At 53.2% G+C, this 12,309-nt stretch overlaps 1 protein-coding gene across 1 annotated transcript in view; it reads left to right on the top strand.

Moving 5' to 3' along the window:
* Positions 1–5,252: 5,252 nt before the first annotated feature.
* The window catches only part of WLS (Wnt ligand secretion mediator), a 39,697-nt gene continuing 32,640 nt past the window's right edge, over positions 5,253–12,309 (top strand). The window contains exon 1 of the mRNA XM_054212797.1: positions 5,253–5,506. Within this exon, the coding sequence (XP_054068772.1) occupies positions 5,401–5,506 (106 nt within the window). The 5' untranslated portion in view covers positions 5,253–5,400. The remainder of the gene's footprint in view (positions 5,507–12,309) is intronic.

Raw genomic sequence — 12,309 nt, 5'->3', positions numbered from 1 at the left:
GTCCACCAGCACCCCAGGTCCTTTTCTGCCGGGCAGCTTTCCAGCCACTCTGCCCCAAGCCTGTAGCGTTGCTTGGGGTTGTTGTGACCGAAATGCAGGACCCAGCACTTGGCCTTATTGAACCTCCTACAGTTGGCCTTGGCCCATGGATCCAGCCTGTCCAGGTCCCTCTGTAGAGCCTTCCTACCCTCAAGCAGATCAACGCTCCCACCTGGTTTGGTGTCATCTGCAAACTCACTGAGGGTGCACTCAATCCTCTCATCCAGATCATTGATAAAGCTATTAAACAAAACGGGCCCCAAAACTGAGTCCTGAGGGACACCACTGGTGACCGGCCGCCAAGAGGATTTCACCCCATTAATCACAACTCCCTGGGCACGGCCATCCAGCCAGTTTTTAAGCCAGCGAAGAGTACACTTGTCTATGCCGTGATTCGCCAGCTTCTCCAGGAGAATGCTGTGGGGGACGGTGTCAAAGGCCTTACCAAAGTCCAGACAGACAATGTCCACAGCCTTCCCCGCATCCAGAAGGTGGGTCACATGGTCATAGAAAGAGACCAGGTTGGTTAAGCAGGACCTCCCCTTCCTAAACCCCTGCTGGCTGGCCCTGATCCCTTGGCTGCCCTGCACTTGCCGTGAGAGCTCACTCAAGATGATCCTCTCCATGATCTTTCCTGGTACCGATGTCAGGCTGACAGGCCTGTAGTTCCCCGGATCCTCCTTCTGGCCCTTCTTGTAGGAGGGTGTCACATTAGCCACCCTCCAGTCATCTGGCACCTGCCCTGTTGACCAAGACTGTTGATAAATGATGGAGAGGGGCTTGGTGAGCTCTCCCGCCAGCTCCCTGAGTACTCTTGGGTGAATCCCATCTGGCCCCATAGACTTACGTGCATTTAGGTGCAGAAGCAGATCATTGACTGCTTCCTCCTGGATTATGGGTGGGCTGTTCTGCTCTCCATCTTTATCTTCCAGCTCCGGAGGCTGAGCACCCTGGCGATAGCTGGTCTGACTATTGAAGACGGAGGCAAAGGCGGCATTCAGTATCTCAGCCTTCTCCTCGTCCTTGGTTGCAGCTTTCCCCCCCAGCATCCAGTAAGGGATGGAGATTCTCCCTGGCTTTCTTTTGGTTGATGTATTTATAAAAGCTTTTTTTGTTGTCCTTAATGTTAGCGGCCAAGTTGAGCTCCAGCTGGGCTTTTGCCTTCCTAGTTTTCTCTCTGTATAACCTACCGAGATCTCTGTACTCCTCCTGAGTTGCCTGTCCCTTCTTCCAAAGGTGGTAAACCCCCCTTTTATTCCTAAGTCCCAGCAGAAGTTCCTTATTCATCCAGACTGGCCATTTTCCCCCCTTTAGACTTGTGACACTTGGGGACAACCTGCTCCTGGGCCTTTAAGATTTCCTTCTTGAAGGGCGTCCAGCCTTCCTGGACCCCTTTGCCCTTCAGGACTGTCTCCCAAGGGACTCTCTCAACCAGTGTCCTGAACAAGCCAAAGTCCGCCCTCCGGAAGTCCAAGGTGGAGGTTTTGCTAACCCCCCTCCTTACATCGCTACGAATTGAAAACTTGACCATTTCATGATCACTAAACCCAAGACGACCTCCGACCACCACATCTCCCACTAGTCCTTCCCTGTTTGTGAGCAATAGATCTAGCGAGGCACCTCCCCTGGTAGGCTCCCCTACCAGTTGTGTCAGGAAGTTCTCTTCCATGCACTCGAGGAACCTCCGAGCCTGCCTGCTCTCTGCTGTGTTGTATTTCCAGCAGATACCCGGCAGGTTGAGGTCCCCAACCAGAACAAGGGCTGGCGATTGCGAGACGTCAGCCAGCCGCTTATAGAATACTTCATCTGTCTCCTCATCCTGGCCGGGTGGTCTGTAGCATGCTCCCAGCACAACATCTCCCTTATTTCCCTTCCCCTTCGTCCTTACCCATAAACACTCGACTTTATCATCACTGGAATCTAGCCTTATACAATCAAAACATTCCCTAATGTACAGGGCCACGCTCCCGCCTCGCCTTCCTTGCCTGTCCCTTCTGAAGAGCTTATAGGCATTCATCGCAGCATTCCAGTCGTGACAGTCATCCCACCACATTTCCGTGATGGCGACTACATCACAGCTGTCCTGCTGCACAACGGCTTCCAGCTCATCCCGTTTGTTGCCCACGCTGCGTGCATTCGTGTAGACGCACTTGAGCTGGGCTACCGATTTCACCCCCATCCTTGGCCCTTTATCCCTAGGCTCATTACTAGTGGGCCTGGTTTTATCCCCTTCCCCCTTCGGTTCTAGTTTAAAGCCCCGTCCATGAGCCTCGCTAACTCTTGGCCTAACACCCTTTGCCCCTTTCGGGATCGGCTTTTCCCATTCTTAGCGAGCAGGCCCGGTGTCCTGCAGATCAAACTATGATCACAGAACCCAAAGCCCTGCTCGTAGCACCAGTTCTGGGGCCAGGTGTTGATCCGTCCGATTTTCTTGTTCGCCCATTCGTCAGTCCCCAGAGCTGGAAGGGCAGAGGAGAACAGTTTGTGCTCCCAAACCCTTGACAAGCCGCCCCAAGGCCCTGAAATCTCTCTTCATTGCCCTCAGACTTCTGCTCTCCAGCTCCTCACTGTCTGCCTGTACGACCAAAAGAGGGTAATAATCGGAGGGCCGTATCAGGCCAGGAAGGTTCCTGGCTCTATCCTTAACACGGGCCCAGGGAGGCAGCAGACCCCTCTGTGGGAAGGGTCCGGCCTGCATACGGGACCCTCCGTTCCCCTCAGAATGGACCCCCCTGTGACTATTGCCCTCCTCCTGCTCTTCACAGCAGCAGTCTTAACGCGTGGAGCTGGCTGCTTTGGCGACTCCCTGGATGGGGCTTTATCAGTATCCTTAGTTCCCTCCTCATCTACCTCCAGAGGCCCATATCTGTTCTGTACGGGCACCTGGGGGGTTGAGGGGGCTGGAGGGGGCTCTCCTGCTGCCGTGAGCAGGTACCCGCTTCCATTCCCCCCCATCTGCTCCTAGTTCCCCTCCTTCTGCCTGGTGACAAGAGGGCAGGGGATCACTGAAGTAAAACACAAAAGTAGCCCATGAGCTTGATGCCATTTAGTTTTTCAAGCCCAACTTAGGAAGCCAAAGGCTTAGTGCTGGAAAACCAGCATTTGGGGGTCACTGCTGCGACGCTTTTCAGATGGATCCTGTTGTATCCAGGATCTTGATCACAGCATCCCATTTTATTACATCATCCAAATATGACCCCATTGTATCATTGGTTGGCCTCCAGCGTTGCGTCTTTGCGCGTCTCCAGCACCCCACGGGTCCAAGGCGTTAAATGTTCTTTTAAATGCCCTGAACCTGGTGGGCTGGGCTCTGGACATGGGAGGGGAATTTGCCCCCCACACAAGGTGCCACCTGTGGTCCTTTTTCTGGTCAGGAAAAGGGCACAAAGGAAGCGAGTTCATGGCGGTGAGCGAGGCAGGGACACGTATCCTCCCCCCCTTTCTGAAGGTGATCTCTTCCTAAACATCCATCAACTAAACACCACGTTCTTGCGCTCGCCTCCTTGCGTTGTCTAGACGTTGTGTGGTCAAGGTCTGGTTAGTCTGTCCTTACGCATCAAACCCTGTGCACGCTGCTTCTCTACTCTTCCTTGAATTTCTAGATTCATTTTTGATACCGCCGCCTGTGTCATTGTATGGCACAAAGCTCCCATTAGACAAGGCAAACGAGCGACCTGGGCTGGTGGGAGGTGTCCCTGCCCAGGGCAGGGAGTGGAACTGGATGGGCTTTAAGGTCCCTTCTGACCCAAACCATTCTGTGATTCTGTGAAAGAAGCACACGGATGCCGTCTGTGTCCCAAACAAACCGCACACGTTGCTGGAAGCCTTGTAGGTCTGGCTACAAAGCTACCATCCTGCATTGCCAGCCTTTCTGCAATCTTACTGTAATTTCTGTTGGGCATTTGGTTCTTCTGAAGTTTTTTTCTTGTCACTATTTGCTTCAGGTCGTTAGTGGTTTGTGCCCCTAAATATTTGACCCGTCTTTCATTTTGATAGTTCCTGTCTGTATTTTTGTCACCAGTCGTCTCCTTTCATGGCGCATTTGTCCTCAAGGAGTGTTTTTAGCAGCTCCCCATCTAGTTTTAGTTGCAGACGATGGTATTCTGTGTCCTTCACTGCGTGTGTCCCGGTGCAGATCCCACCAGTAGCTGGAAGGCACCCATGCTGAAGCCCAGAGATGGTGGCAGGGGGCAGCGAACCCATTCTGGGCCAGGGACGGGAATGTGCCACTAGAGAGTTTGTCTCCAGCTGGGAGGAAAACGTCCTGGTAGGCAGCACGCTGGGGTCACAAAACTCGGAAACCTGCTTAGCGTGAGCTACCTGGATAAATCAAAGTAGCGCTAAGGGAAGGACCAAGCGTTGCTTTGGAGTGATGGGGATGGGGGAAAACGGGAAAAAAACACAGAATCACAGAATGGTGGGGGTTGGAAGGGACCTTCCGAGATTATCTCCCAAAGCAGGGTCAACCAGAGCAGGCTGGACAGGAACGTGCCCGGGCAGGTTTGGAATATCTCCGGAGAAGGAGACTCCACACCTCTCTGGGCAGCCTGTGCCAGGGCTCCGGCACCCTCAAAGTGAAGAAGTTTTTCCTCATGCTGAGACGGAATTTCCCGTGTTCCAGTTTGTGCCTGTTGCCCCTTGTCCTGTCCCCGGGCACCGCTGACCCCATCCTCTGGACACCCGCCGTTTAGATAGCGATATCACTGGTGAGATCACGGGATCACGGAACCGCAGGGTTCGGAAGGGACCTTTGGAGATGACCCAGCCCAGCCCCCGGTCCCCTCTGGGGCTTGTCCCCTCCAGGCGAGCAGCCCGGGTCCCCCAGCCCGTCCGAGGTGATGGATCATCCTCGTAGCCGGACTCTCCCCAGCAGTGCCCCGTCTTTCCCGGTAACGTCGCGATTCGGCCGGGATGGGGGCACCCGCGTCCCTGCCGCTGCGCGGGGGGGGGGGCGGGGGGGGGGCGGAGGAGGGAGAGCCACCCCCCCCCCCGCTTTCCTCCCTCGGCGGCCGGGGGGCCCGCTCGCCGAGAAGGGGGACCAGCCTCCCGCCCCCGGCCCCAACTCGCCCCGCATCCCGGGGGTGGCGAGTGAGGGCGGGGGGGGGGGGGGCCGGGCCGAGGACCGGGGAGGGGCGGGGGGAGGCGGGCGGCGGCGTCATGTGACCGCCGGCAGCGCCTTTAAAGCGGCCCGATGCGGCGAGCGGCGGCCACAATCACGGCGGGCGGCGGCGGCGGGGCGAGCGGGAGGCGGCGGCGGGCCCGGGGCTGTCCCTGCCGAGCTTGCCCTCCTCCTCTTCCTCCTCCTCTTTCTCCTCCTTCCCCCCTCGGCCCGGGCAGCGGGGGGCTCGCCGCCGGGCCAAGATGGCTGGGGCCATCATCGAGAACATGAGCACCAAAAAGCTGTGCATCGTCGGGGGGATCCTGCTGGTTTTCCAAGTCGTCGCCTTCCTGGTGGGGGGGCTGATCGGTGAGTGCCGAGGGTGCGAAACTTTCTCTTCCTCCTCCTCCTCCTCCTCCTCGCCCCGCTCCTCCTGTTTGGCGACTTGTTACAGTATCGCTGACTCGCTCCTATGATCTAATTAGCCCGGCTATTGTAGTTAAGAAAACACAGCTCCCTGGGCCTCTTTGTGCGCATTTCACTCTAGTGCCTGCGAGAAAAGAAGGGGCAGAAAAAGTTTTTTTTGTGTGTGTGTTGTTTTTTTTTTTTTTTTGGCCTGGTTTCAGCTTGTACTTAAAGAAAGAGGAAGGGGGGGGGGGAAATCTTCAGTATGGCGACTGATCGCGCGGGGAAGCCTCGCATGGCAAAGTTGGGTTTTGTTTTTTAAAAAAAAAAAAAAACAAAAATATTTTTTTTATTATTTAAAAAAAATAATTAAAAAATAAAAAAAATCCTTCCTCCGCTCTTTTCGTACCTCTGCCCCTCCCCGCTTCCCGGCCTCCGAACCGACCGCGGGAGGAAACCTCGCCGCTTGCCATAATGATCGCAAAAAAAACTTAAAAAAAAAAAAAAAAAAATTAAAAATATTTTTAAAAGGGTAATTAATGGGTGCTGCTCCGGGCGAGGACGGGGCTGCTTTAATGGTGTCTGGGACGCGTTTGGGTGGCACCCGGCCCCCCCTTACCCCACTCCCGCTTTTGTCCGGGGTCGCTTCTCCCGGGGACCCCCCCATCGCCTCTGGAAACAGCGCGGGGGTTTGTTTCCGCTCACGGAAAACCCGGGGGGCTGCTTAGGGGGGCCTTTACCCCCCACCCCACCGTGGTCCTTGTCCCCCTGCCCGGCCACGGGGACCGGCCGCGTCCCCTCCTCCCCCCCATTGAAAGCCTTTGGGGTGGCATCCAGCCCCCCCCGCCGGCGGCTCAGCGCGACTTTCCGCACTCCAACCTCCTCGCCGGAAACTTTTAAAGCCCCGATTGTGTTTTATTTCTTAATTATGTGGCAGGGAGCGTTATAAACCCCTCGGGGTGGGATGTAACCCCCCACCCCCCCGGCAGCAGCCGGGCTCGGACACCCCTCCGCCCCCCGGGGTGAGGGGCTGGAAGGAGAAAGATGGAGGAGAGCAGGGTTTGGGGCAGTCCCGGCAATTGTTTTATGTTGGTTTGTTGTTTTTTTTTTTAAATTTTTTTACTAGAAAGCAGCCGGGTGAGGCGCCGCTCCCCGTAAGGATGGCCGCGGGGTCCCGCGGAGCCGCCCCCGACCCAAACCCGCCCCCCGGGAGCCCGGGCATCACCCCCTTCCTCTGGGGCAGGCTCGGCCTCGGGGCGGGATTGTCGGTAACGCCTGTGGATAACTGAGCTCGCGTTCCCGGGAAAGGGCGTCGGGACAATGTGTTGCAGGTTTTCTTTGGGAGAATGAAGTTGGACGGTTCTCGCCGTGGGCTTTATTTGGGAGGTACTGAAGAAATACCTAAAAACGGTCCTCAGAAAGCAGATTCACGGTTCCTGATGCGCATTAGGGCTTTGCGTTTGTGTTGTCTGCTCTTAGGAGCCATAGGAATTCTACTAAACGTCATTTTTCAAAAACTTCAGTTACTCTCATTCTCTTGCTTCGGTTCCTTGTCTCTGCTTAATCGCAAAGGACTCAGTGGCAAACACTGAATTAAAACACAGTTTTTCTGGTCTCGTGGGCCTGAACAAACACTGAATATTATTAGGATTGACTTTTTTTTCCTTCCTTCCTTCTTTATTTTTTTTTAAAGGGCTGGTTCAAGAGCAGGTTACTGAACCCGACACTGATTCATTAGACAAAATGTCCTGGCCTGTGTTGTATAGAGAAGCCAGACTCGGTGTTCATCTTAAAAGTGATTTTTTTTTTTTTTTTTTTTTCCTCCTAGTAGCTTCTTGCTTCTGAGTTTAAAAAAGTTGCTTGTACAAAAGGATGGTGTTGATAAGCAGGCCCTGTTCCTGTTGTCATCTGGGGGCAGGTGTGATCAACAGACATATTCCTGTTTCACTTTATAGGCAATAAGCAGAAATATTTTTGTTCAGGTTGGTAGGGATTTGGAGACTAAAGAACTCAGGTACTGTTAATCCCGTCTTCCATCTTGCCTCTTCTCTGTCTTACCCAGCCGCCGGGCACCCATGGTGGGTCCCTGTCCCGCGGGGGTGGTGTCTGGTCCTGGGTGGGGGTTGTCATCTGGTGCTGGGCTGGGGACCTGATGGGCAGGACCCACTGCGGCCGAGCAGCTCTTCTGCCAAGGGAGAAGGCGATTCAGGTCTGGATCTCAACATCTTGCTTAGGATAACTTTGTACTGCTGCAGTAAGTTCATTTTCTATCTGCGGGAGAGGCCTAGGGGGGGTTTTGTGGGCTAAACTTCTCTAATTGCGGGGAAAACCCCGCTTCTGATCTTTGAGGAGATAAAGCTGTGCTAATCAATCACCCAAACTGGCTTTTCCACTGCAGCATTTACCACTTCTGATGCATTCGAGGAGTTAAGAGGCTTTTCCCCCCCTTCGCTTAGTGGCTGCAGGGCTCCAGCAGCTCCCAGCCACCCCTGCTGGGAGCCCAAGTGTGTACGGTGCCTGTGGAACAGCTGTGAGTTCTTATGTGTGAACTGGCGTGGTCCCCAACATCTGCCGCAGTGACACACGAGCAGGGCATTGCAGCCCAGGGCTCTGCATAAAACTCTTCCCAGGAAGAGTTCCACCTTGGACCATGCCTCACCGTTGGGGTCCCCGCGCCCCTGGAAATGGGTCGGTGGCCAGCGTTCTTCTGCGGCGTGCCTGGCGACGGCGGGCGGGCAGCGAAGCCGTGCTACGGGTGCTCAAACTCGCTCTGCAGCGGTGACACGGGGCTGCTGCTCGTCAGCGAGGGGTGACACGAGGTGGGGTGGGAGCGGAGGGGTCACAGAAATAGCGTTCCCGGGCTGGTTTGGTCCAGCGCACCGAACAGACACCGAGAATCTAGTTATTTTAGTTTATTCAGGTCTAGACAAACCAAAATATGTACACAACTGGAACAGGGCTTCAAAGCTAAACCAGCCTTTCCTCTAGCAGTCAGTTAGGTCATATTTCAAAACAATGACTAAGTGCTCTATTTTAACAGATTACTTGTGCAAGTCCAAAATACGCGAATGCGACGCATTGGTACCTGATACGACAACGGCGACAAAGCTTCGTTGTTCTGAAACCGGGGGTTTCTGCCTGTGGTGGGTCCGTAGCTAGTTTTTGAACAGTAAACTGCGTTAATTTCTGAAGTTTTAATACAGTTTGCAAATTTCCAACAGCTCTTATCAGCTCTCAGGTGGATTTTGTTTAGAACTGTATGGTGACAAAGCATGAGATGTACACGTATGGGAGGGACTCCCTTGCTGGGGTGAAGCTCCCGTGGCGGTCTAAGGGAGCTTTGCAAAGCTAGGGAGTGAGAAAACACCTGAATAGAGAATTTTATTGAGCTGTTCCTTTGTCAAGCTACGGCAGCGAACTTGGCTCCAGGCAACTGGGGCTGTCGCTGCCTCCAACCGACCTGTTTTCAAGCCCTGCAGGATTCCTGGTGTCTGCTCTGTTCCCTGCTAAACATTTTGTTTAAAGGTTACGCTTCTGGATTGTGTTATGTGTTCTGTTAGGATGTATCAGGACCCGATAAAACAGGATCGGTATAATTAGTCATAATAAAACCTCCTTTTCACTACCCCGCTATGAGTGATAGCGTACACGTAGTATAGGAGGATGGGATCAAACAGGAATGTTTTCTGTTATCATTCAAGGCAGCATTGACGTTGGTGAGAAATTAGGCTAACGCTGATTTACAGTCCTGCTGGTGTTCCCAGGAGCCCTCGCGTGCTGTGTGCATGTACGCTCTGCCTTTTCCATACACGCCGTGGGTTTGGCCAAATTCCTGGCATCCCAGCTGTCTCCGGGGTGCCACTGGGCTCGGCCAGTTGTGCTGAGCAGCATGTGGAGCCAGGTGACAGCCTTGGGCTTGGCCTGAGGACAAACCTGCCCACAGCTGGACCAGCTGCAGCATCCGTGCTCGTTCCTGGGAGTTTTGACCAGAGCATTCCAACGGAGGTCACGCCACAACTGCTGCTCCAAGGATGAAGGTGGCCTTGTGTCCTCTCCTTCTGACCGCTGGCCAGGTGGTAGCATTTTGGGTGTACGGAAATCTGACTTGACTCTAGTGTGGGCTTAAGGCTTCTTGGTCTTCTTTAAACCAAAGCTTTTGATTACAAATTATCTTCCTTTGTATACCTTGTGGGAAGCTGCTGATGGTGTCCCTCTTTGTAATTTCCCTTGCACCTGGAATTCATTTATATACACAGTATTTAAGAAAGAAAACAGGACTTTCCTGCTGTCTCCACAAACTCTAGACAGGTTTGAGCAGTAAATTCAGTGTTAATCGAGTCCCAAAGTGTGGGGCACTTCTCATAATGTCCCATAGCTCTGTGACTCCCGTTGAGTACTTGAGATCACTGAACCTCCTACGTGCTGCTGGTGCCCAGGCAGGGGCTTCTGCATCTCGGTGGGCTTTGTGCTGCTGCCTGACCGCCGCAGAAGCTGGGCAGATGTACGAGCTCTGGCGTGCTCTCTAGCTTGTTCTTCACTGAAATGGCTGGTCTGTTCTAAGGACCTGGGGTCAAGGCACTACCCCACCTTCCCTGGGGCTTCCTCTCTCCATCGCTTTGGTCATGCATCGCTGTGCATCTTGCCCCTGGTCTGGCAGGACCGTGGGACGCTGGAGTGAAGAGCAAAGCTGCCGAGATGGAGGGACGGGGGGAAATTGGACAACAGAGCTCCGTGCAGCAATATTTTTGTTCCTTCAGACAAGTTACTGAAAAGACAGCTTTTCACTAACTTTGTGAGTTACTTTGAGGACTGCAAGGACGCCCTGTCCTAAGTCGCAGATTATCTTGGTTTCAAATGCGCTGACTGACTGCAGTGGGAGCTCTCTGGAGTGAAGACAAAGTCCAGGACAGGCATACACACAGTTAAGGACTGAAAGTCCGGTGCCCAACTGTACACTTTACAAATTTAACTGATTGGAAAAGTGGAGGGTTTTATTTAGCGCACGAGTCTTCTGGGACGAGGGGGCTGCAGTTCAGAAGGTGCAGGTTCACTGCTCCCCTGCCTCGGCTTAAGGTTGAAAAAACCCAGAATTGTTTTGACTGGAGCAAATAAAACTCTTACTTGTGTGTCTCGCCCAGAGAGATAATGAGTCATGTGTATAAATGGCTGAGCAGCTATCAACAATTCCAGTTCATTATCTAAATGTCCGATTTGGCTCCTGAGCAGTGAGTTTCCAGGATTTAATTTTCTTTCCTCGGATTTCATTACCTTCTTAGGGCCCAGCTGATCTCTTTGACAAGGAGAGACGCTCTGATTTCTGAGGTAGGGGGACGCAGCCTGCTAGGGAAGGGTGGCTGTGGGCTCCAGGACAAAGACCATTTTTATGTGCCTGACTTTCTTTCATGGCTGGCCTCTCCAGAAGATGGGCGAGCTGTGCCGGGTAGGTCGGTGCGGTGCCGTGGCCGTGAATGCCAATAGACTCCTCTGTATAAGCCACATTCCTGCAGCGCTGCAGCCTTGGCAGAAGCGCTGGGAGCCGATGAAAAAGCAGACATGAAAGGTCATGTCTGTTTAGTTTAGGTCTGCTCAATTCTTCTTTTTAAGAGCTGTAACTGTAGCTGAATGGGCAAATGTGCCAGAAATGGAGAGTTCCCAGGCAGAAAGTCCGTGCCGGGGGCCAGAGGAGTGGGCAGCCGGGCTGTAAATCCTCCCAGGCGTTGGCGTTTTTTTTGCTCTTCTTGCAGTTGCATCACCTCCAAAGCACAGTTAACTCGGGAGAGTTGCATCAGGGAAACTCCGTGCCTCTAGAAACTCAAAGTTTATGTAGAGAGGATGTTCCTCTTACTGTTTCTCTTCTCTCACGTTGCTACGACCCAAACAGGCTGGGTTTTAAATGTGACCCGAACACTTCCCAAGCGGTGCCTCTGCTGCCTCTCGGCGCTTTGCAAGGGATAACCATTGAACAGGAAGTCTTTTTCGTTAGTAAATATCATTTATGGTCTTTGAAGTCGAGTTATAACTCTCCGATAGCCTGGGGAAGCCTTTGAAGGGGGCGAGGTGGCTGCTCCGGCCGGCTGAGCCCTCCTCTTCAAATGCAGATGGAATTCTTTACATATCTGAGCGCTGGTGGTTTCAAGGTATGTTGTTATCTGGGGTGGGCAGGACTGGGAGAGTTTCAGGCTGTCGCTCAGGAGAGAAGCTGCTGGATACGGTCGGGTCATGCTGCTATTTCAGACCTCTCTTTGCAGGGATTTAATATCTTGGCTGGGCGTAGCAGGAAACGCACCTCATCGGAGGCGAGACCGGACAAAGGACGCCTTGGAAGGAGATCAAACAGTCTGTGGCAATTAGTAAATCAGTTCTACCTTCTTTTTGTCTTCTTTTTTCAAAGGAACTATTTTTGAATATATATTTCTGCCTTTGTGGAACTCGTACTGCTAGTCCTTGCTTCGTTTGCATTTGTTGCCGCTCTTGCATATGAATATTGATTCCGTTCTTTAGCAAATCTACTTATACTCTACTGCCTCAAGGATTTCTTGCTCTGTGACTTGCCTGGGGCTGAGGGAATGATCCTTTATCTGTGAGAGCAGGACTGCTCCCCAGAAGCTCTTTGCTTGGTGCTGGGTGGCAGCAGCCTTGTGGGCGCTTGGACTCGCAGCGGGATCCCGACGGCACCTGCAGGTTTGAAGGTTCTTGGCAGAGCTGCTCCTGTGGCTCTTTGAAAATGGCCTTATTGCAGAAAATTCCCTAAAGAGAAAGAAAATCCC

Source organism: Rissa tridactyla, chromosome 8, assembly GCF_028500815.1.
Source record: "Rissa tridactyla isolate bRisTri1 chromosome 8, bRisTri1.patW.cur.20221130, whole genome shotgun sequence".
Lineage (NCBI taxonomy): Eukaryota > Metazoa > Chordata > Aves > Charadriiformes > Laridae > Rissa > Rissa tridactyla.
Note: the sequence above shows the minus strand (reverse complement) of the source record. Positions and strands in the feature narration are given on the sequence as shown.